The sequence below is a fragment of the Pelophylax lessonae genome (genome assembly GCF_965119305.1).
Source record: "Pelophylax lessonae genome assembly, chromosome: 3".
Taxonomy (NCBI): Eukaryota; Metazoa; Chordata; class Amphibia; order Anura; family Ranidae; genus Pelophylax; species Pelophylax lessonae.
This window is the reverse complement of record NC_138770.1, coordinates 102,588,940-102,614,923: the sequence shown is the minus strand read 5'-3', so window position 1 is coordinate 102,614,923 and position 25,984 is coordinate 102,588,940. Positions and strand designations below refer to the sequence as shown.

The 25,984-nt window shown below is 44.8% G+C and overlaps 1 protein-coding gene across 1 annotated transcript in view; it reads right to left on the bottom strand.

The window, feature by feature from the left end:
* Positions 1-24,827, bottom strand: part of DRC1 (dynein regulatory complex subunit 1) — a 73,242-nt gene extending 48,415 nt beyond the window's left edge. The window contains exons 1-6 of the mRNA XM_082249331.1: positions 24,763-24,827; positions 20,062-20,231; positions 10,617-10,704; positions 7,783-7,895; positions 3,842-4,025; positions 1,078-1,215 (exon numbers count right to left, since the gene is read on the bottom strand). Of these exons, the coding sequence (XP_082105457.1) occupies positions 1,078-1,215; positions 3,842-4,025; positions 7,783-7,895; positions 10,617-10,704; positions 20,062-20,195 (657 nt within the window). The 5' untranslated portion in view covers positions 20,196-20,231; positions 24,763-24,827. The remainder of the gene's footprint in view (positions 1-1,077; positions 1,216-3,841; positions 4,026-7,782; positions 7,896-10,616; positions 10,705-20,061; positions 20,232-24,762) is intronic.
* Positions 24,828-25,984: the final 1,157 nt, after the last annotated feature.

The following is a 25,984-nucleotide window of genomic DNA, read 5'->3' as shown; positions in this document are numbered from 1 at the left end:
TGCGATTCGGCACTGTGCGACTTTAACTGACAATTGTGCGGTCGTGCGACACCGTATCCAAACGAAATTTACGTCCTTTTTTCCCACAAACAGAGCTTTTTTTTTGGTGGTATTTGATCACCTGTGCGATTTTTACTTTTTGCGCTATAAACAAAAAAATAGCGTAAATCTTGAAAAAACAACAATATTTTTCACATTTTTTTATATGAAATTCCCCCCCAAAAAAATGTAAAAATCAAAAATTTTTTTAATTTTTTCGCCAATTTGTTTTCTGCTACCCATGTTTGGTAAAAAAAAATCGCAATAAGCGTATTTTGATTGGTTTGTGCAAAAGTTATTGCGTTTACTAACTAAGGGAAAGATTTATGTCATTTTTGGTGTTTTTTTTTAACGAGTAATGGCGGCAATCTGCGATTTTTTTTGCGGGACTGCGACATTGCGGCGGACAGATCGGACCCTTGACTGACATTTTTGACACTTTTGGGGGTACCAGTGACATTACTGCAGTAATCAGTGCTATAAATATGCACTGTTACTGTAAAAATGACACTGGCAGGGAAGGGGTTAATTTTATTGGAGAGGGAGGGGTTAATGTATGCCTGGTGCTTACTGACGTGTGTGGGGGGAGGTGACTGTGTGACACAAGGACAGATCGAGGGTTCAGCTATGCTATCTGCAATCTGACCCTGCCTGTCACTTAGGAGATCCGCCCGCTCCTCCCCTGGCCCGTCTCCCGCTGTGACTGAATACAGCGGGAGCGAGCCTCCTAGAAGGGGGAGTGTCTGCCGACGTAGTACTACGTCGTCAGACCTACAAGAGCCACTTTGCCGCAGTACAGCTCTAGTGAGCAGACGGCAAGTGGTTAAAACGTGACAGAGGGTGGGAGGAGAAGAACCAAGCCTGCTGTAACAGGGGAGGCAATCGGTGGCTGCGGCTGGAGCAAGTTAGAGGTTATGTCCTAGATAAGCGTGTAATGTGTAACATGCTCCAAAAGGTGAACTTATCCTTAAGTCTGGTACAAGCAGCAGCAAATGAAGTAAGTATTACTAATAAAGATAAGGACAAGGTAGGCTGTACCTCGATGAGCAGGAGTTCTTCCCGATAGGTCTTGATGAGGCTCTTCACCTGGTCCTCCATCCTCTCGATCTGCAGGTCAATGTCTTCGCCCTGTTTCTTGAGATCTTTCACATACTGGTCATCTTTCCTCTTCAGCTCCTAGAAAAGTTCAGGAGTCCATATACTAATATTTGAACCTCTTGGATCCAACCGCTGCACAAAGATATCATCAGAATCCTCACCTCAGTCGTGTAAAGTAGTCTGAAGTGATTTTCTCTTACAACCCTTCCATCTTAGAGGCTTATTTATGACTGACACATTATTTTTGTATTAGTGCTCTTTAGCTTGTTCATACCTCGTTTTCCTACGTTTTTCTAAAATTCGAACATTGCCCTGGACAAATGAATATCAATAAACGTAAAACTGCTCTTTTAGTACATCCAGGGGCAACAAAAAAACTCTGCAAATAGAAGGTCTGACTTTTATTTCCCAGCACTCTGAGAGCTATAATCACAAGCCCATATCAGTAAGATGAATATATGTTTCCAAACCAGGATCAAAAACAAAACAGTATCAGAGATCCTCTAGATGTGCATTCTGCTTTGCACATTGCTTGACTGGACTCACATGCATTTGGGGATGGGCAGTGCTTAGCGACACCTATGCAGGGACTGCCTGCCTTATTCAGTTTGTGCTCTGTTTCTCCAATGATTGCATCAGCGCACTACGGTAGATTAATCATCTTTAATGGCTGTTGGCATTGAAGACATTGGAGTTGGTTTATTAAATGAGTAGAGGCTGTTCACCTACCAAAGTGAATTTATACATTGCAAGGTGAATGTTAATACATATGGTGAACCTGTGTTCACCTTGAACACCCAATCATGTGTGTAGAAAATTAAAAAAGAGAATCACACTTATTTATTTTCAACTTATTTACTTTTACTAAGTTATCATACACTTTGCTAAGTGAACAGCTTCTACTCTATAATAAATCAACTGTACCAACTTAAAGCAGAGTTCCACCCAAATGTGGAACCTCCGCTCATTTGTCCCCCCCCCCCCCGGTGCCACATTTGGCACCTTTCAAGGGGGAGGGGGTAACGGGTCCCTGTTTTTGACAGCTCCTCCTCCGCCGAGCAGATCCAAATGCGCAGCGCGCTTCGCACATGCGCAGTAGGGACACGCCCATGAAGCCGCAAGGCTTCACTGCCAGGTTGCCTGACCGGCAATGGCGGCAGAAGCACCCGACAGCCAATGTAAACATCGGCTGCGGTGCCGACATCGCTGGACTCCAGGACAGGTAAGTGTCCTAATATTAAAAGTTAGAAGCTACAGTATGTGTAGCTGCTGACTTTTAATTTTTGGAGTGGGGGGGCTGGAGACTGAAACACCGCTTTAAAGTTTTTCTATACGCAAATTACTTTTGTAAGAATAAAAAACACATAATACTTACCTGCTCTTTGCAATGGTTTGGCACAAAGCAGCCCTGATTCTTGATTCTTCTCTTCTGGGGTCCCCTGCTGGAGCTCCTCCCCCATTCCAGGGACCCCCATAGCAAGCCACTTCCTCTGGGGGCATCAGTGTGTGCTCGCTCCCAAGCCCCACTCTGCGTGTCTTCTTCCAGAAGCGCATTTGTGAAGTCAGGCACTGATGTGATGTGGACAGGAAGGCCTGGCTCGCAGTCTCTGCTCTAATTCATCCCAAAGGTGTTCTATCGGGTTGAAGTCAGGATTCTGTGCAGGCCAGTCAAGTTCCTCCACCCTAAACTCGCTCATCCATGTCTTTATGAACCTTGCTAAGTGCATTGGTCCAAATCATTTGGTGGAGGGAGGATTATGGTGTGGGGTTGTTTTTCTAGGGTTGGGCTTGGCCCCTTAGTTTAAGTGAAGGGAACTCCTAAGGAGTCAGCATACCAAGACATTTTCGACAATTTCCTTCTCCCAACTTTGTGGGAACAGTTTGGGGATGGCCCCTTCCTGTTCCAACATGACTGCGCACCAGTGCACAAAGCAAGGTCCATAAAGACACGGATAAGCGAGTTTGGGGTGGGGGAACCTGTCTGGCCTGCACAGAGTCCTGACCTCAACCCCATAGAACACCTTTGGGATGAATTAGAGCAGAGACTGTGAGCCAGGCCTTCTTGTCCACATCAGTGCCTGACTTCCCAAATACACTTCTGGAAGAATGCTCAAATATTCCCATAGACACACTCCTAAACCTTGTGGACAGCCTTCCCAGAACAGTTTAAGCTGTTATAGCTGCAAAGGGTGAGCCAACTCAAATTCGGACTAAGACTGGGATGCCATTAAAATTCATGTGCATGTAAAGGCAGGCGTCCCAATATTTTTGGTAATATAGTGAATGGCATATCTGCAATGTTTATTAGTTTCTCTGAATATATAAAAAAAAAAAGAAAAAAAAAAAATGAGAAGTACGGCCATACTTCGTTTGTGGGTCACAGTAGTACAATTACTTTTGTTCTCCTGTGACCCAGAGTCAGTTTATAGCGGGCTATTGCCCACTATTAGCTGGTAGGGCAGAGCTGCTCCAAGCTCAAGAAATATTCTGACAATATTGCCAGGATCAACCCTGGTGCCTGATTGACAGCTGGCACTGCCTTTCAATAGGCAGCTGGCAAGAAAGGGATGGAGGGAGAAGGGTAGATTTTGTGATATTTATTATAAAGAGACAAACCTTTCTTTCAAAGAAATTGTATAAACTATTGCAGAGCATGGTCTGGTAATTGTGTAGAAAACCTAATTCCAATGTCAGTTGTGCCCACCTGCTGCAGCTCCCCGATCAGCTTGTTCTTGACCTCAATCAGTTGTGCACATTGTTTTTGCTGAGAGTTCAGTAGAGCCCAGAGATCCTGGGGAATCTGCTTCTCCCGGCTCAGCAGCCACTTCTTGGTGATCGTCTGAAACTTCTCATAACTGCTCTTGGCTTCATTGTCTATCTTCTCAACCCTGGAGGAGGAACACAGAGGACACAGGACACATCAAGCCCACAATCCAGTTGAAAGCCACAGAAGCCCGCACTTGAATCTACAGAAAACGTCTGGGTTATCATTGTAATAACAGAGGACTATCTACCTTCAAATCATTCACACTGACATTTAGAAAATCAAACTCTGCACTGCCAGTATACAAAGTTACATAGTTGGTAAGGTATAACTTGCAGTGCCAATCTAAGCTGAGACAAAGACCACCATGTTGGTTGCAGTGAAGGGGGCAGGCGCCTATCCACATTTAGGGGTGTTGAAGCATCATCAGAGAAAATAAAGAGCACCGCCCTCTGACCCAGTGCATAAATATGTGAATGAGTGTGGCCTCAGCCAGTGCTGCTTCAACCAGGCCCTCTGACATGTTTCACCCCGCACATGGGCTTAGTCACAATCCCTGGTGTGCAGGCCGAAACATGTCAGAGGGCGTGGCTGGAGCGGCACTGGTTGAGGCCACACTCATTCACATACTCATGCACTGGGTCAGTGAGCGGTTTTCCTTTCTTTATCTGATGATACATAGTGGGTAAGGTTGAATAAAGACACCAATTCATCCAGTTTAACCTGTGTGTGAGTGTTTATGGCATTACCAATTTCGATATCCTTGTACATTCTGTTTGCTTAGGAATATGGCTAAAAGTTTTTTAATAATTTACTTACACTCTCCACTGGCACCACCAACTGTGGAAGGGAGTTACGCATCCTTACCACTCATACAGTAAAGAACCACTTACACAGTTTAAGATTGAACCACTTCTCATCCAACGTCATTGTATAGCCATGTGTCTTCTTTAGAGACCATGGATTACAGGCATACCCCGCTTTAAGTACACTCACTTTACGTACACTCGCGAGTAAGGACACAGCTTGTTCAGCTTGGCATGACACTACTCCCGGTTTTTAACATTGGCGTCTATAGGAAATCTTGGTCAGCTTGACATGGCACTGCTCCCAAACCATAAGTGACAGGGATACCAAACTTAGGGAGCACCGAGAGGGGACCCAGGACTACAACATATCCTTTTTGTGGCTGGCCAGCTTGCCTAGGAAATCTACTATGTCATAGTCCTGGATCCCCTTAACATGCTCCCGAACCTTGGTGTCCTTGTCACATGGTTTGGGAGCAATGCCATGTCAAGCTGACCAAGATTTCCTATGGAGCTAGTGTATTTTCATGCATTGAGAAATGAAAAAAGGTATTGCTTCACTTTAAGTACATTTTCATTTTACATACATGCTCTGGTCCCATTGTGTACTTAAACGTGGGGTATGCCTGTAAATAGTTTCCTCCTAGTGCTAGAGTCACCATTTAGAGATCTGTATATTGCAAACATATTCCCTATAAAGTGTATGTTTTTTAGAGAAAATAGGTTTAATTTATGCAGTCATTCCTCATAACTGAGGTCCTCCAACCCCCTTATTAGCTTTGTGGCTCTTTTCTGGCCTCGCTCAAGTTCCAGCACATCCTTCCTGGGGAACGGTAACCAAAACTGGATGACATACTCAAGATGTGGCAAAACCAGAGTTTTGTAAAGCGATAGAATTATAGTTTTACGTCTTGAGTAAAAACCCTTGTTAATGCATAATAGCCTGCTGCAGCTTGGCATTGCATCTGTCATCTACTAGGACCCCCAGATTTTTTTCCATCCTCAAATTCCCCAGAGATTCTCCCCCTAGCATGTAACTTACATTCATATTTTAGCTCCCAAGTGCATAACTTTACATTTTTCAATATTAAACCTCATTTGCCATATAGCTGCCCACTTCTCTGTTTTAAGTAGGTCTTCCTGTAAAGTTGCTATATCTTGTTGTTATTGGCCTGTTTGGCTTTATATTATCAGATAAACACATACATATACATACTGTATATCTTTACATTTGGTAGTTTGATTGTCTGGTTATTTAATCTGTGTTAGGGCTCTTTCACACGGACGTTCCGTATGTCCGTAAATCACCCCATCCGTTTGCGGGTGATATACGGACATAATGAATGTCTATGGGATTGCGGATGTCAGCGAATGACCATCCGCTGACATCCGATTTTCGTCCTTTCAGTTCTGTTCCATTTTTTGGAACGGAACAGAACCCTATTTTTAAAAAACGGAACGGATGCAAAATCGGATGTCAGCAGTGTCATCCGCTGACATCCGCAATCCCATAGACCTACATTATGTCTGTATATCATCCGCAAACGGATGGGATGATATGCGGACATACGGAGCGGATGACACAAATGTCATCCGTGTCCGTGAAAAAAAAAAGTGCCGGAGCGGATCGCAATACGGTCCGCTCCGTGTGAAAGAGCCCTTATTTATTCTACTTTGTATTTTAATTGTATGGATGTTTATTTGTAGTGTAGTTTTAATTTGTTTTGTTTCGGGCTACTGGCTGCTTTGGTAATTTTGATGTGTTTTTGTATCTTGTTCAGTTTATTGTTGTGATCTTTGTTAAGTGCGTCTGTGTTGCAACAATTTCCCTTTGGGAATAATAAAGTATTCGGTATTCTCTATCTGAACAGACTGATATACAAAACAAAAATGAGGTTACATGCATATAGCAAAAAGTCAATATAAAGACATTGCCTAAAAATATTTACATAAGTTGAATAACGTATGCTGTGTGCGTCCACAAGACATAGGATAAACGCATATGTTTGACTGATATTTGCTACCTATCTCCATTTAAATTGTTGTAAACCTCGCACATGAAATATGAACAACATATATCCTTCTACAGTGTGTACTTGTCTCAATTAAAGACACAACGTGTAATTTCTGTCTGCTGCTTCATTCCTCTGCTATACGCATTAATCACTTCTGACAAGTTTTCCCTACACCAAAAGAAATGACAGGGGGAGGGAACTCCGGCACGCAGCTTGTGGTTGACAGCCTCTGCTCTGTTCCTGTGAGCTGTGTGGAGGGAGATGTGTCTCTTCCCTCCAATCAGCTCTCAGACCTCTCCTTAAGGCCCGTACACACTTGACGGAATTAGGACAAAATATCCTCCGATTTTTCTCTCTCTTGCTCAGCGTTCATTACCGTTTTTAGTTGACAGTGCATAAATGTTCACGAAATTTCTCGTCTGATTTTTTTTTTTTTTTTTGGGACATTTGTTCCCAGACTTCCAGGTTGTCAGCAACTTCAGATCATGTACGGTCTTTCGTATCCGATTTTTCACGGACGTACTGCATACACATTAAACGAAAATTGGTCGTCTGGGGACGGACGATAAAAATTTCGGTGTTTGTCCCTCTGTTTTTTTTTCATTGAAAATGTCGGCATCGGCTGCTGAAAGTTGTGTATACACTAGCCGAAAATCATACGATTTTACCTCGGACGGGAATTTTTGGCAGATTTTCTACTAGTGTGTACCCCACTTTACTGAGCTCTGCAGAGTGTAACTTCAGCTCTCCATCCCCTTTTTCTGAACTCTCAGACAAGCTTTATAAATTCTGCACTTTGAACTGATGTAGAAAAGGAGACTACAGATAGACAGTCTGCAATAACAGGATAGGTTTCATCTCTGTGTATCATCTGAGGATAGTCCCTTCACTGAGTATAAGTAAGGGTTTAAAACCACTTTAATTTCAAACACAGTTCTGCTGCCCACATACTAGGCAATCTTTGTATATGGGCTGGTTGAAGGTGGGTAAAATCACAACAAAATTGGCTAGTATCAGAGGATTAAAAAACGTAACATGCAGAAATGAGCTCATCCTATACCTCAACCTCTTCAGCTCTTCCTCTGTGGCCCGCCGCTGGGTTTCTCTGGCATCTGCAGCAATCTGTATATTTGTCACCAGCTGTGTGCCATCGCTCACCAGTTTACTGAGCCTCTGTGGTAAAAAGATAATTAGCATAGCTTTTAAAGTGATTGTGAAGTCTAGTTTTTTTTTTCTATTAAAATAACACATAACAATAACAATAATAAATAACAATACTTACCTGCTCTGTGTAATGGTTTTGCACAGAGCAGCCCAGATCCCCCTCTTCTCAGGTCCCTCTTCGGCACCACCGGCTCCTCCCTCCCATTGAGTGCCCCCACAGCAAGCAGCATGCAACCTGCACCCCGAGCCAAGCTGCAGCTCTGTGTATCCAGACACAAAGCTGCCATTCGGCCCCGCTCCCTCGATCTCCTGATTGGCTGAGTTTAATTAACAGCAGTGGGAGCCAATGGCGCCACTGCTTTGTCTCAGCCAATCAAGAGAGAGAAGGCTGAGGCACTCCTGGACATCACTGGATGCACTCCTGGACATCGCTGGATAGTGAAGGGGCTCAGGTAAGTATTAGGGAGGCTGAAGGGGGCTGCTGCACACAGAAGGCTTTTTATCTTAATGTATAGAATGTATTAAGATAAAAAACCTTCTGACTTTAAAATCCCTTTAACTTGACAGTGAGATTCCTTACTCTTTGATTCCACCACTGGTTGCTGTACAGGTAGGGTAGCCAAGAGTAGTACTTAAAATACAATTATAAGAAATATTTGAACTGGGCCCAAAAAAGACAAGCAGGGGACAAAAGACTAGCCACCAGTACTTTCTGTTAGCTATCTGCAGATGATTTTTCCCCATTACCAAGTTATACCACCCTTTACTTGTTTTGCACTTTAGATCTCTGTGGAGGTATTCGTTTTGGTGGAGGCAAGTCCTTGTTTCCTAATGTCAGAGCTGCTCACTCCCATGACTGGAGATCTGGCTGGCTGGAGGGGTATTGATCAGGAAGGAGCAGGAGAAGTGGAAAAAGCACAAACTACTGAATTAAAAGACGTGTGGGATTACAGAAAGATAAAAAATCATACTGAACTAGATGGCTGCAGAACCAAACCTAGCTGTAGCTGCCCCCTGCTGGGTCTATCCCAGGAAATGAGTGATCAAACGACAGTTCTCCTCTACTCTGAGCAGAGAGTGGTGACTGTCAGTCCCAGACACTCTGCTCTGCCCCTCCAGTGCTCACTGGAGCGCTGGGCTATGGAGGGGGTGGGAGCGGCTGGCCCAGTTTTCCAGCGGCTCACTGGGAGGCTGAGCCAGCTGCTGGTCCAGGCTTCTGGGTGGATCCTGACTGTAAGGCTACGTTCACATGTGGGCATAGCGGATCACGGGCAGAATCACCGCGATTTTGCCCGCGATCCGGAATCATTGCAAATCTCGGGACGCCTGTGCGATGCCCATGATTTGCAATGGCACCCCAAACGCTGTGCGATGTTCCCGCGATTTCCGCCTGCCAAATCGCGGTAACATCACGCAAACAGAATCGCGAGACGCCTGTCGCCCCAAAAAAGGTACAAGAGCTTCTTTTGGGCGTCAGGCGTCCCGCAATTCTGTTTGCGCGATGTTACCGCGATTCGGCAGGCAGAAATCGCGGCAACATCGCATAGCGTTTGGGGTGCCATTGCAAATCACGGGCATCGCACAGGCGTCCCGCGATTTGCAATGATTCCGGATCGCGGGCAGAATCGCGGCGATTCTGCCCGCGATCCGCTGCGCCCACATGTGAACGTAGCCTTAAGTGAGGATCTTTTACAAGCCTGGACAGGCTGAGCTAAAAACTGCAGAATGAACTGCATTCCTTGCACTACAAGTGTTTAAGTACAGCTTCCAATCCAGCAAGGAGAACATTAAGCAGCACAGAAGTTTTATTACCAAATCTCACTCCAAATATCCTGAGACTAGCAGTCCGAGGCAGTGGTGCCTTAGATGATAGCACACTGCGAATTTAAAGCGATGAGGTTGAAAACACAGGAGTGCCTAGACACAGAAATTGCAGTGCTATCTTCCAGGAGGCAAAAGATAAAGCTTTCAGGGCACTACTTAGGCATAAGGAACATTTCTAGAAAAGATTTAGTTTTTGAGTTTGGGAACAATTTATGTTCACGATAGTTATATTTGAGTTATAACTGGAGCAAGGTGGGCTGTCACCCAATGGTACAATATGTCTTCGGGGGACTCTATCAAGAATACATCTGCTTCAACTTGACTATTCTGTCACCAGAATGGAAAGCGGCCAATCACTGGGAAGTGGTCAGACCTGAAACTCTTTGGTGATGATGATTAATGCAACTGAAAAGGAGGAGACCTGATCTTTTTCTGCAAAAGGTTCACTTTACATTCATTTTTTCATCGTATACATCAACGCAGCACAGCTGTAATGTGATTTGGTAAAGGGGCCTGAGCTACTTTGGTGTGACTTGCAGCACAGTTTTGCCCCATAGAATATGCAAACCACATCCAAAACACAATCAAAGTCACACTAGGTGATCACACTGCAAATTGGGTCAAAATGGCATTGCTGTAGTGTGAACCGAGCCTAGGAGTATTGTTTAGTGTCACTTTAAGAACTGCCATAACTGTGAATTTCTTCCATCATAAAAAAGAAACTCAGCCTAAAAACATACAAAGAAGGTGTGTGAGGAATGTCTGAGAGCGGCCTATATTAGACTGAAGGGGCCACTAACAGGCTACTCCAGTTGTAGAAATGTATGGAATGCTTGATTATCAGTATAGATAAATCCTTAGACATGCAACCTATGTGAACATTTCCTTCTTTTAGCAGACTCTGACCTGTCTGCTGTCCTCAATCTGCTTGTAGCTCTTGCGTTGTTCTTCATGCTGATCCAATATGGAAGCCGGGTCCTCGCCAAGTGCCTCCCTGAATGCCAGAAGAGAAAAGAGAATTGAATGGCTACTTACACTGACTGTAAACAAGCAGATTTTAAAATGGCTGAGGACAAAGGGGATGCTTTTAAAGCGGACAAATCAGCAAGCAACAGGTCTGCATTGATACATTCTGGCATAACACTATACAACATACAGCAACATTGGCATTTTAAAAACAAAACTCCACCTTTTATCATTAAAAAGTAGTCCAATCAGATAACTGAGGCTTAGAAATGCAGTCTGGGAGAATGATGTCATTGGTTTGCTGCAGCCAAGAGGAAGCATTTCCCTGGTCTGCTCTCCTGGTCATTACAATAACTTTGTAGTAAGTCAAAAGATGAGAGGGTGCAATCCAGGCTGATCTAAAGCTGGCCATAGAAAGATCGTCTTTTGTCGATCAGTCCGCGGGATAGGCAAAAAAGACGGATTCCCTCATCCACGCAAACGTGAGCGGAGGAATACTCCTCATTGCATTATTGTATTCTGACAGCAAGGATTCCTCCACTGTCAGAATACACTAAAAAGCCCTGCAGTCGCTGATCAAATTAAGTTTTTCCAACATCCCTTTCGACAAAAGTCAATCATTAGATCAACTTCTATTAGGTGGGAATGGCCACAGATGGATTCAAATTGGGAAGATCTCTCAGAGTTTCGATCCATCTATGGCCAGCTTTGGGAAACAAATCCTGTTTATACACAGCCCACAACATAAAGTCTATCTCACAGCCACAAGTTGGTAAGTACGCACGCCAGAGGACTGGAAGCGGTGACGTTTCAGGAACAGTTCCTATTACCAATTAACAGAGAGTTCCAGTGCATGGATGTAGTGCAAGAACACTTTTTATACGTTTTTAACATTTTTTTAAGTTTTAATAAAGTTAGTGACACGGAAAGCATATTCTATTGCTTTACGTTCTGCTCTATTGAGTGATCGTATCCAAGGACTCGTTTACACATGCAACGCTATGTGGCACTGGTTCGCTTTACGCAGAGTGGTGCAGGCATGGTTGTAACTGTGGTCACATGATCAGAAGCCAGTCCCACCAGATACTGATCTTTTGTTTAAGGCGAGAGCTAACTTTGTGCTTGAAGCGTGCAGTGAGGGTGCACTCAGCACATAAACATCGCCTGCCCAGTGATGCATATGTGCGGCATGTGTGCAGTAAAGCCCACCCTTTTTGCCACCACACTTGTGTTGGGGGTTAAAATTGTTTCTGCAGTTTATTTTGCATAAGCAAAATAAGCACTGCACTTAATATTTACAGTATCTCACAAAAGTGAGTACACCCCTCAAATTTTTGTAAATATTTTATTAAATCTTTTCATGTCAACACTGAAGAAAAGACACTTTGCTGCTATGTAAAGTAGTGAGTGTACAGCTTGTATAAAGGTGTAAATTTGCTGTCTCCTCAAAATAACTCAACACACAGCCAATAATGTCTAAACTGCTGGCAACAAGTGAGTACACCCCTAAGTGACAATGTCCAAATTGGGCCCAAAGTTTAAAAATTTTGTGTGGCCACCACTATTTTCTAGCACTGCCTTAACCCTCTTGGGGATGGAGTTCACCAGAGCTTCACAGATTTCCACTGGAGTCCTCTTCCACTCCTCCATGATGACATCACAGAGCTGGTGGATGTTGGAGACCTTGCACTCCTCCAACTTCCGTTGGAGGATGCCCCACAGATGCTCAATAGGGTTTAGGTCTGGAGACATGCTTGGCCAGCTCATCACCTTTACCCTCAGCTTCTTTAGCAAGGCAGTGGTCGTCTTGGAGGTGTGTTTGGGGTCATTATGTTGGAATACTGCCCTGCGGCCCAGTCTCTGAAGGGAGGGGGATCATGCTCTGCTTCAGTATGTCACAGTACATGTAGGTGTTCATGGTTCCCTCAATGAACTGTAGCTCCCCAGTGCAGGCAGTACTCATGCAGCCCCAGACCATGACACTCCCACCACCATGCTTAACAGTAGGTAAGACACACTTGTCTTAGTACTGCTCACCTAGTTGCTGCCCCACACACGCTTGACACTAACTGAACCAAAAAGGTTTATCTTGGTCTCATCAGACCTCAGGACATGGTTCCAGTAATCCATGTCCTTAGTCTGCTTGTCTTCAGCAAATTGTTTACAGGCTTTCTTGTGCATCTTTAGAAGAGGCTTCCTACTTGGGCGACAGCAATGCAGACCAATTTGATGCAGTGTGTGGCATATGGTCTATGCACTGACAGGCTGACCCCCCCACCCCTTCAACCTCTGTAGCAATGCTGGCAGCACTCATATGTCCATTTCCCAAAGACAACCTCTGGATATGACGCTGAGCACGTGCACTCAACTTCTTTGGTCGACCATGGCAAGGCCTATTTTGAGTGGAACCTGTTCTGTTAAACCTCTGTATGGTCTTGGCCACCGTGCTGCAGCTCAGTTTCAGGTCTTGCCAATCTTCTTACAGCTTAGTCCATCCTTATGTATTTTTTTCAGATCCTCAGAGAGTTCTTTGCCATGAGGTGTCATGTTGAACTTCCAGTGACCAGTATGAGAGTGATAACACCAAATTTAACACACCTGCTCCCCATTCACACATGAGACCTTGTAACACTAATGAGTCACATGACACGGGGGAAGGAAAATGGCTAATTGGGCCCAATTTGGAGATGTTCACTTAGGGATGTACTCACTTTTGTTGCCAGTGGTTTAGACATTAATGGTTGTGCGTTGAATTATTTTTATGGGACAGCAAATTAACACTGTTATACAAGCTGTACACTCACTACTTCACCACTTCACATTGTAGTGTAATTCCTTCAGTGTTGTCACATTAAAAGATAAAATAAAATATTTGCAAAAATGTGAGGGGTGTACTCACTTTTGTGAGATACTGTATATTGCCTTATTTACATGACTGTGACATCTAGGAAAACTCTGGGTATCTCAATCTAGTAATGATCTCTTTGAAAGGTAATGCATATATGTTGGTGTTCCACATTGCATTGCATGTAAAAAAAATGTATCTGATACTAGGTCTGCTTTAATTCTGCACCTTGCAGTTTTTATACTGTACATATTTCTATAACTGCATAATATATAATTCCATCTGCAGGGAGAGTGGTTCAATATTCATATACAGTCAGTTCAGGAGTCTTCAGAGTTTGCTCTTCCTTATGGTGACACCAGAAGGAGGAATTTGGCTGCCATTTTTCTACACTAGAAATACAAAAATGGATAAATCAGCGCACCTGACCCCTAAAATCCAAAGCTGCTAAAAGTTCACAGTGCCTTTTGAGGTAATTTTATGCACATATCTTAATAAATAAAGTTTTAAGGGATAAAGCACTATGTTCGGACTTTTTGTTATGTTTGGCTGAGCGGAGTTCCTTGGATGGGAGAGTGCTTACCAATACTAAGTCTGGTACAGTCTGGAAAGTGCTCTGTTGGAGGATTTGCAGTCATTTGTGTTGGGTCCTTGGGATCAGAACCATGCTGATTTTGGAGACAGCATCCAGCTCTATTAGCCCGTCTGGTGACACAGGGGCTGAAGTTGAGGTGAGGAGATAGTGTGACCGGGTGGAGGATTCACTAAGCGGAGCACATCCTTGTCTGTCTCGTGCATGACCACAATCAATTCACATTGGGACTTTCAATTCATTCATTCATTTTATATCATTAGTATTAGTATGAGCCCTGCACTATTTATTGTATATGTACATTTTTCTACACTGTCACCAGACTATATACCAATGGCTGGGTGTGTGCTGGTGACCACGCTGGACTGACTGGATCAGTTGATGGTCGTGGGTGGGTAAATTTGCTGGCAAAGAGGAAGAAATCCCTTCCAGTTGCTCATGCCCAACAGTGAATGGTGGTGGTGGACCCTCTTAGAGGCTCAAGGTACTAACCTGCGGCAGTGTAGCCCAGGCGTCAGGCCGCTAATGCTAGTGTGACCTGGTGTCTGGGGTTTGTCGAGCCTTGTTTAAAAGTAAGGTTGTTTCATAGATCAAAGTTGCAGTCTTTTGGACACCGAACGCTCCTTCTATCCTACCCAAATATAACAATGACAGAAATGGACCTCCACCAGGGAAGGACTTGGCTAGGAAAGCATTTTTACCCTGGGTCAATACAAATAATATACAGTATATATTGGGCTGTGGGACCCGAGCAGACATACACCCCCATTAAGACCTCAACCTATGACGAAACCGGTCGGGTGGTACCAGACGTGATGCAACCACGCCCCCTGAGACGCCAGCTTTGATTGTGAACGCGGGATGCTGCGGTTTTACTGCTTGCTTGCTTGCATACATTCTCTGCCTATCTACTTCGGATGTTTTGTAAGTGCAATTATTAAAGTTCTTTTTAATTATATCTTGCAGGATTACACTATGTGCTCTCTTATTTCTCTGCTGCACATCTGCCAACTGTTATCCCTGGATTTGGTTATGAGATATCATCTTTGATACACCATTGTATCCATACCTTCCATACCACCATATGATCCATTGACACCCGAGGGGAAGACAAACTACTGCAGTTTTTCCACTCTTATACCCTAAGCGCATGTGGCCTATCCATTCATTTGGGGGCCTCTGTTTCTGGTAAGCAGCCATTTTTTATATACCTCCCATGGGTGCATCTCTGGCTTACATCTTCTTTGGGATCAAGGTCTCCTATCTACCATCACCTATGCTGGGACTTGTTGTCCACATTTTTTTCATTGCACAAGCTTTATTTTTCTATGAACTTTATTTTTACTATTTATCTTCACCTTTTTTTGGATATGGACATTTCCCTGATATGATTTTCCATTTATATGAATATTTTGATCACATCTATGTTCACAAATATTTTCAATTTGAATGATCAGTGCTGATGTTAGCGCTACACATTGTGTTATTATTAAGACCTCAATAAAGCCTGGTACACACCAGTAGCTTTTTTTCATTCAGCCCGCAGGGCTCAGGAGAAGCCACTGTACTAACAATCCGATCTTAGTGCAGCAAACTCCCCTGTTGAGCTTTTGCGCTCTGACAGGGGGGCATCCCCACCAGAACACACCAGTCACCGTTCTCAGCCATTGGCTGAGTGCTGATTAGGTACCGATCAGCAGACCTTTTTTGGCAATGCCCCTTCGACAGAAATTCGGCCCGTGTGTACGGCCCTTTAGAATGGGACCCGCAGTCAGTGACAGCTGCTGAGTGTTTTATATCTACCTGCTCCCTTATCGGACTTGTGATCTTCCAATATTCCCATTCCTTTGCAGCTCTGAGACGCTATGTGATTTAGGAAGGATCCCATAGACACTCTCCTAAACCTTGTGCGCAGCCTTCCCAGAAGAGTTAAAGCTGGTATAGCTGCAAAGGGTGGGACAACTCAATATTGAACCATACAGACTAAGACTGGAATACCGTTAAAGTTCATGTACATGTAAAGGCAGGTGTCCCAACACTTTTGACAATATAGTTTATGTGGGCGGTAGAGATGGGCTTGATGTTCGGGTCAAACGAGTCGAACACCCGGGGTGCTCGGCAGCAAGTTCACCCGCCGATGAGCGCCCCATAACGCCCTGCGCAATTGCAGTGCATTAAGTGCTTGTGATTAGCCAAAGCATGCACCTGACCTGTATGCTTTGGCCAATCACAGCACAATGTCCTGTCAGAACCATGATTGGCCAAAGGCAGGGAGCCCCACACTATATAAGGCTGCTGCTTACACGGCAGCCGGGTATAGTGTGTGACAATAGAGATTAGGCAGGTAGTTAGTGGATAGTGTGTTGAGTTAGTTTAGTGCAGTCAGTGTAGTGTACAGGCATACTTTTAAAATGTATAGATATGTTGTAGTCCTGGGTGCCCTCTCGGTGCTCCTCAAGTTTTGTGTCCCTGTCACTTATAGTTCGTGAGCAGTGCCATGCCAAGCTGACCAAGATTTCTCATAGACGCCAATGTTAAAGACAAGGAGCAGTGTCATGCCAAGCTGACCAATATTTCCCATAGATGCCAATGATTACTGAAAGCTGAAAGTTGGTCTAGGCAGGAAGGGGGTGAAAGTACCCTGTATTTAAGTGATTAAGGCGAACCCTATGATAGAATTTAAAAAAAAAAAAGAAATGGCATGGGGTCCCCCCAAAATCTATACCAGATTTTAAGGGGAACTCCACGCCAACATTTTTTAAAAAAATGGCGTCCCCCCCCCCCCAAATAAAATCCTTATTAGGCCCTTAGGGTCTGGTACAGATTTTAAGGGGAACTCCACACCAAAATTAAAAAAAAAAAAAACAGTGTGGGGTCCCCCCCCCAAAATCCATACCAGACCCTTATCTGAGCATGAATCCTGGCAGGCAAGGATGGGGGGACCAAGCGAGCACCCCCCCCCCCCTCCTGAACCATACCAGGCTGCACCTTGTCCCCCTCTTCCCGACAACCCTGGGTTGTGGTTGTGGGGGTCTGCGGGTAAGGGGCTTATCGGAATCTGGAAGCCGTCTTATCCCAGGCCCCCCCCATGTGAATGGGTATCGGGTACATCGTACCCCTACCCATTAACCATAAAAATGTAAAAAAGGAAAAACCACATAAGACAGTTTTTGACAAGTCCTTTATTAAAAAGAAAAAAAAACAATAGTGTCCCTCAATATAAATCCATCACTAATCACGACGCCTGACGAGAACACTCAGAAGCTGTCACTGACTGCGGGTCCCTCTCTAAAAGGCCGTACAGATGGGCTGAAAATCAGGCGGCATTGGCCTGCCTCTTACGAAGGGGCATGAGCAAAAAAAGTCTGCCGATCGGCACCTGATCAGCACTCTCAGCTAATGGCTGAGAGCGCTGACTGGTGTGATCTGGCAGGGGATAGAAATAGCGATCGTTGTCCAAAAGACTGCAACTTTGATGTATGAAACTACTGTACTTTTAAACAAGGCTCGACAAACCCCAGACGTCAGGTCGCATTAGAATTAGCGGCCTGACGTTTGGGCTACACTGCGGCAAGTGTCTTGTCCCCATGTCGACCCCCCCCCGCAGGTGAGTGGACTAAGATGCTGCGCCGGCCGGTAATTGAGGCCGCGGCTTTGCGGCCTGATGGATTCTTACATTAGCTGGGGAACTGGCGCCCTCTTCTGGTAGCCGGTGCTGGGACAAGCAGTCACTGACAGTGCTGAGGGCTTCTCCTGCTTGCTCTCACTGCCCGCCCACCTCTGACATCTCCTTCCCAGGAGGGAAAAGGTTGGAGGTGTTTCGGGCTTGATCTGGCACCCTCTGCTTAACTATGAGTGGACAGGGAGTGCATGGCAGCTGGTTGGAATGTCCTCAGTTCCATTTACACCCCCACAAAGATGGAAACAGTTTTCTATTAATTAATTTTTTTTTTTCATTAAAATAAATTTTTATTCTTTTTTCATTCTCTTCAGTTTTGCACTCTCTCCTTGTCATGCCACAGCCATACAGCTGAAGGCCACTTTCAAAAGGGTCTTCCCATCAGGTTCACCTGTCAGTTTTTCAGGGGAACCTGATTGGACCCTCCAGTCTTCTCTGTGGAGCGGCGAATGTCAGCGGGCACATGTACGCTGACACCCGCCGCAATCTGATCTGATCCTGTCTGCTAAAAACATATGGATGGTGGTCCTATTTTCCCTCCGATTGCCCCATAGAGGAGAGTGGGACTGTGTCCGTGTTCCCTCTGCATAGAGGAGCAGACACAGACCTGTCATCTGCCTGCTCAGCGGGGATCAGCAGAGAGATTGTTGTTGAAAATAAAACTTTGTTGTTAGTTAAAAAAAAACTGGCTCCTAACTTTTTTAGCTAGCTCCTAGATTTCAAGCAAATTTGTCAAGCCCTGCTTTTGACAATATAGTGCATGTGTGTGCAGCAAAAAGAGTGGGCCTCAACGCCAACACGCCACACATATGCTTCCATGGACGGCCAAGGTCTCTGTGTTAGAGGGAATACTTACTGCACGCTCCCAGTATAGTGACCAAGCTGTCATAAACTGATCTCGATCTCTAGTTATGCTCGCAAGCTGGTGGGATAGGCTCTTGATCATATGACTATTGTGACAGCCAATCACTGTGTCACGTGTTTGGGAAATCTGCCCCGCAACCAGAGCATAAAGAGCCACCTAAAGCTGTTGTAAACTCAAAAGGCATTCCCTGCAGTAAGGTAAAAAAAAAAAAAAACTCCCCACTACCTATTCTACACCCCCCCCCCCCCCATAGGCATTTATCTGGCTCCTGTCACCGATCCACTGCTGTCCTTGCTGCAGCACCGCTCTACTCACTTCCTGGTCTCACAGGAGACACTGAGAGCAGCAGGGGCCATAAACTCCCACTACTCTCAGTCAAACTCCTGTGAGGAGGGTGCAGGGGCATGGCTTACTGATGCTGTGTGTATCTATGGAAGCACGCAGCCCGGTTCTGAAGCACGTCCACATGGGTACCTCAAAGTACATGACTTGCTAAGAAGGCACTCGGAGAAAGAAGGAGTGGATAGCACTAAACAGAAAGTAAAGGACCACTCTGTGCAATATCATTGCAAAAAGCCGGTAGGTATAACATCTTTTGTATTTTCATTTTTAAAAATTATAGCCTTTAATATCACTTAGGCAATTTTTTTTGTATGTTTTGGATAGCCTGGAGAGAGATTAGAACCCCGGTCAGGTTTTATAGCTGTCTGTGCCCTCCCGTTAGAGAGATTTTCCATCTCTATTTGTCCCCTTTACCATTATCAATAAAAGTAAAAGAAAATATTAAATCTAGGGTTGTCACCAGAACAGGAATAGAGAAAAAGTCTTCCAATGGGACACTAGTTCTGGTGGCAACCAGGGATTGCCTCACTTTGGAGGGATTTTTTCTCACTTCCCATGGTGGCTATGGGACAAGAAGTAAAGGGAAATCTCCCCAATGGGATGCAGATGAAACCTCCCTTACTCTAACAAAAAAAAGAGAAAAGTTTTGCTTTTAGTTTTACTTTAAAGGGACGGGGCTGGAAGCAGGTAATGTAAGTCTATATAGTTTTCAGCCGCGTTCTTATTCAGCTCATAACATACTTTATCATTTACAATCCATCCCTAACAATCCCTCTGTTTAGCATATATGTGAAAACATGTTACAATAAAATTACGATCACACATCACAGCGGTGCAGCCCACTGGAATCTGTCCCCACCGTTAAAGGACTGGTTGGTTGTGTTTGCCTCCCAAAAGGCTCCAGTCCTCCCCTACCTCCACCACAGTGCAGGAAGAGGACAAATTGAATGGTAAGGTACTGACAGTATGTGGGGCATCTCAAACTGCAGTGAAGATTTTGTGCCAATCATAAATATCACCTGGGAATGTGTCTATGATATCTGGATGTGTGTAGTGTCTCACCGTCTCTTGGCTTCGATCCTGGCATTGATGCGCAGCCTTCTTGCCTGGATCCTCTCCTGCTGGTCTTCGGAGTCCAGGGAGGGACCGCTGTTTGCCATTTCCTCGCTGTCCACAGCTCCAGAGTCCCAGCTCATGATGTGTATGTGACAGTGACAGCGATTGCAGAAATTCTGAAGATGGAGAGTCATTAATACTTAAAGAGAAACTCCATCTTTAAGAAAAGAAAAAGCTATACCCTCTGGATGATCTATGTACATTACAAGGATTTTAACAAATTTTGCTACAGATTCCTACCCATTTCTGCCCTGAAGAAAAAGCAGTTTGTTGTCTGCAGAGTGAATCTGAGTTAAGCCCCGTACACACACACAGATTGTTGGCCAACCGATCGGCCGTCTTTTGTCCAGTGTTGTTTGTTGGTTGAAATGTGCTCTAGACTTGCACTGGACTTTTGTTGGCCAACAAAAAACAACTTCAGAAGTGATGTCATGTGATGGTTGACTTTCAGTGTTTTTTTTCCTCTCTGAGCATGCCCAGTCTTGCTCATCTGATTTTTGTCTGCCGAAATCTGTACTGACTGAGGAACAATCGGCCGTTTTTTGTTGGCCAACAAAAATTTTATAGCATGCACACCAGATTTTTTTCGGCCGAAAATTCGCAGTTGGTTGTCAGAAGCATCATACTAACAAGCCGACAATCGGCAGATCGGACGTTGGCCAACAATTTATGGCCAACAATCTGTGCGAGTGAATTTTTCAGTATTAATTAGCTGATGCACCTGTAGAGATCTAATAAGGAAATTGACAGTGTCTGCATCTCTTTAGATGTGATTAACCCCTTTGAAGTATCTCACCAAACATTAAATGTATGTTGCTGAGGATGCCAAAAACTGATTTGTAATCGAGCTGCCAATCTAACCCTTGAGTCAGATCCCAAGTTACTGTTGTTAAATGTCTTTGATGATCAGTGTATGGGTCGATATACTATGTTATTCGTATGTTATGCCACCTTTTACATGGAGAGGGAGTTATTTCTTTGTTGGAAGGGCGCTGCTCCACCTACAGTATCCACTTGGCGCACTGTTTTGAACTCAGTTCAATCTCTGTATAAGATTACTTGTCTTAACCTAAACTGTCTGAAAAAATTTGATAAAATCTGGTCGGGCTTGATAGATGTTTGGGGCTCTATGGGGGGGAGATGCTTTCCCCCCTGGACAAGATGCAATGCCCTGATTAGTATATTTCCATGTTCTTTTATACTGTTAGTAAATTATTTTTTCCTTTGGGCTATATTTGGTTTTATCCCTTATTTCCCTTCCGCCCTCACCCTCCCTATAACTTCTTTGTCCCTCCTCTTCCTCCACATGTGCTATCCTGGAAGCTATTTGGCAACCATGCACAGCTGCACCAGATTTTGCACTCTCCAGTTTTAGTAAATCACCCCCCCCCCCTCCCGTAACACGTCAGCATGCTTTTGTGAGGTTTTAGAAGCACTTGAAATTTCTACCTCAAGGTATCCTTCCATGTATATGCTATACACCTCTGTACTTCTGTGAATATGCATTTTATTGGTTGTTTTTCATTTTACTAAACACCATTTTTTTACTCGGGTAATGCACCAGGGGTTTGCACCTTCCCTTTTTTGTTTTTGTAGTTCCACACTGGATACCCCTATCCAAGGAGGGCTGCATCCACCGGGCATGGGACCCTGTATGTGATGTAACACTGGTTTGACCATCCCTCTGATGAGGACCACTGAGCGCTAGGAGTGTTTGGCTGTCTTTTCTTGTTGAGCACTTGTAACGTGTTTTTGCTGTTCTTTCTGGTTTCCTGACTCCCAGCCTGCATCTGGGAAACATGGACACATGACTCAAAAAAATGCACCAAAAACACAGATGTAATGTGCTTCTGAGGCGTTCCTATTGACTTACAATGAAAGGTGCGTTTTTGAAAAATATGGCAAACAAACAAGCAGTGGGAGTTAATGGTTCCTGCTGCTGTCAATCACAGCCAGTGGCGAGGGAGCAGGGGCGGGGCTCAGGAGGGAGCATGCACGAATACCCCCATAGCAAGCAGCATTATGAGGATAATTATGAGGATAGTAATATTAGTGCTGGAGAGTAATAATAACAAGGACCATAATATTGAGAGTAATAATGGCAAAGACACCAATATTGAGAGTAATGACAGTAATAATGGGAGTACTGGAGAGTAATAGTAGCAAAGAAGGTAACATTGGGGGTTGCCGGGAAGAAAGGTAATGACAGTATCACTGGGAGTACTTGGGAGCAATAATAGGCAGGGGAGTAACACTGGGGTTATTTGAGAGCAAAAATAGGCAGGGGAGTAACACTGGGGGTACTTGGGAGCAATAATAGGCAGTGGAGTAACACTGGGGGTACTTGGGAGCAATAATAGGCAGGAGAATAACACTGGGGGTACTTGGGAGCAATAATAGGCAGTGGAGTAACACTGGGGGTACTTGGGAGCAATAATAGGCAGGGGAGTAACACTGGGGGTACTTGGGAGCAATAATAGGCAGGGGAGTAACACTGGGGATACTTGGGAGCAATAATAGGCAGGGGAGTAACACTGGGGATACTTGGGAGCAATAATAGGCAGGGGAGTAACACTGGGGATACATGGGAGCAATAATAGGCAGGAGAATAACACTGGGGGTACTTGGGAGTAATAATAGGCAGGAGAATAACACTGGGGGTACTTGGGAGCAATAATAGGCAGGGGAGTAACACTGGGGGTACTTGGGAGCAATAATAGGCAGGAGAGTAACATTGTAGGTACTAGGATGTAACTATGGTAAGGACAGTAACAGTGGGAGTAGTGTGGGGCAACGGTGGTAAGGGTAGTAATATTGAGAGTAGTGGGGAGTAATAACAGGAAGGACAGTAACAGGAAGGATGGTATTGCTGGGGGTACCAGGGGGCAATTAAGAAAGGACAGTATTATTAGGAGTACTTGGGAAGTTATAATGATAAGAATAGTTATAGTAGGGGCTACTTATGAGTAATACTAGCAGTGCTGGAGAATAATAATGGTAAAGGACATAATATTGGAAGTAATAATGGAATGGACAGTCATAATGGGGGTACTGGGGGAGAACTATTAGCAGGGACAGCAATACTGGGAATACTGAGGTAGTAAAAATGGGGCAAACTATAATATTGGGAGTTAACAGGGGAGCAACAATGGGATAGACTGGGAGTACTGAGAAAATAAAAATGGGAAGGACAGTAAAACTAGGGGTACTAAGGGAGTAATAATGGGAAAGACGGTAATGATAGGGGTACTGGGGAGTAATAATGGGAAAGACGGTAATGATAGGGGTACTGGGGAGTAATAATGGGAAAGATGGTAATGATAGGGGTACTGGGGAGTAATAATGGGAAGGACAGTAATATTGGGGGAGTATTAATGGGAAGGACAGCAATAGCATGGGGTAGTGGTGGAGTAATAATGGGATATACAGTAAATACTGGAGAGGGGGGGGGGGGTTATAGAGAAGCAATAGAGAACAGTCAAATTGTGGGTAGTAGAAGACAGCAGTGGTGTGGGGATGCACACAGTATTGGTAATGTAGTGGGGAGCGCAGTTTAGGAGTGCACTCAATATATCAGGGTCAGGTATGGGTCATGAATCTAGTTGGGGCCTTTTGGGGGTGCACACAGTATATCAAGGTCAGCTATAGGTCATGAATGTATTGGGGGCACAGTTTAGGGGGCACACAGTAAATTAGGGTCAGGTATAGGTCATGTAATTGGGGGCACAGTTTAAGGGTGCACACAGTATATCAGGGTCAGGTATCGGTCATGTAGTGGGGGACACAATTTAGGAATCGCACAGTAAATCGGGGTCAGGTATTGGTCATGTAGTGGGGGGCACAGTTTAAGGGTGCACACAGTATATCAGGGTCGGGTATTGGTTATGTAGTGGGGGTACATAGTATATAAGGGTCAGGTATCGGTTACATATGTAGTGGGGGGAAATTTAGGTAGGGGTGCACACATTATATATCAGGGTCAGGAATGGGTCATGTATGTAGTGGGGGGCACAGATTAGGGGTGCACACAGTATATATCAGGGTCAGGTATCGGTCATGTATGTAGTGGGGGGCACAGTTTAGAGGTGCACACAGTATATAAGGGTCAGGTATCGGTCAAGTATGTAGTGGGGGACACAGTTTAGGGGTGCACACAGTATGTATCAGGGTCAGGTATCGGTCATGTATGTAATGGGGGTACAGTTTAGGGGTGCACACAGTATGTATCAGGGTCAGGTATCGGTCATGTATGTAATGGGGGTACAGTTTAGGGGTGCACACAGTATGTATCAGGGTCAGGTATCGGTCACATATGTAGTGGGGGGCACAGTTTAGGGGTGCACACAGTATATAAGGGTCAGGTATGGGTCATGTATGTAATGGGGGGCACAGTTTAGGGGTGCACACAGTATGTATCAGGGTCAGGTATCGGTCAAGTATGTAGTGGGGGGCCCAGTTTAGGGGTGCACACAGTATATAAGGGTCAGGTATGTAGTGGGGGGCACAGTTTAGGGGTGCACACAGTATGTATCAGGGTCAGGTATCGGTCATGTATGTAGTGGGGGGGGCACAGTTAAGGGGTGCACACACACAGTCTAATAATGAAGGTCGGTATATATATATAAAATATCTCAGCTCTCCTCTCACCTGCTCTCTCTGCGCTGTTACCTTCTGTTGCTAGGATACTCGGCCCAGTATCCAACCAATCACCTTGTTGCTCTTCTTCCGCACCTCCCAGTGCCCGCCCCCATCATTCTGTGCCTGCTCCGATAGGCGCTGTGCCCGGTGGTGATGTGTATGGAGGATACTCCGGAGGATTATGGGAGTTGTAGTTCCGGGACAGACTCAGGCTGGGTTTTCCCGTACAGTCACCAGGAGGGGCGATATTGCAGAACTACAAGTCCCAGCAGCGCGCATCCACCGCACGGTGTAAGTCTGACAGCATGCACCGAGTATGGAGCCCAATGCTTCCTCCCTCCCTGTCCTATGTGTCCCTCTCTATTTCTTGTACATCCAATCAGCGCCTCCCCCCCCCCCCTCCCTCCCTCCTCTCCTACATGTGTGTTTGAGGAGCTGCAGAATATAGACATGACAATGGTAGATGTATATGCTGCACCATATTGGCACAAGGAATACAGGGGGCTTCAGGGACAGAGAACACCCATATTTACCAACTGTCCCTTTTTTCCTGGGACAGTCCTAGCAAATAGGAGCCTGTCCCTGGTAATTTATATTGTCCCTGGAAGCGCCCGTTAATCGGGCTGCCTGTAAATGTTACGCAGAAGTAGTGCAGCTGAATGGGAGAATTATTCCAACTCTGCTACTGTGGCCTTAAATTTGAAATTCCCTTAATAATTTCCTGTAACTCTCTCTATATTGAGAGTTTAGTTATGTGGAGTGGGCGGAACTTCAGGGAAGTGGGTGTGGTAAGTAATTGATAGTTGTGCTGTAAAGTGTCCCTGGAAATTCTTTTCAAATGTTGGCAACTATGAACACCGATACATGGTACCCAGCAGGGTTGCCAACTGTCAGTAAATTTACACGATTAATCATTAAAAAAAATAAATAAATCTTGATTTCCATTCACCCCCCCAACGATCGTAACCACTTCTGGACCGGAATATTTTCCCCCTTAATGACCAGGCCATATTTTGCGATTCGGCACTGCGTTATTTTACGGACAATTGCACGGTCATGCAACGCTGTACCCAAATTGAATTGATGTCCTTTTTTTCCCACAAATAGAGCTTTCTTTTGGTGGTATTTGCTCACCTCTGAGATTTTTATTTCCTGGTGCCTCCATGGCAGCATACTAGTGATAGAGCTCCGCCTCGACTCCACCTTCAGGATCAGTGAATAGCATAAATTA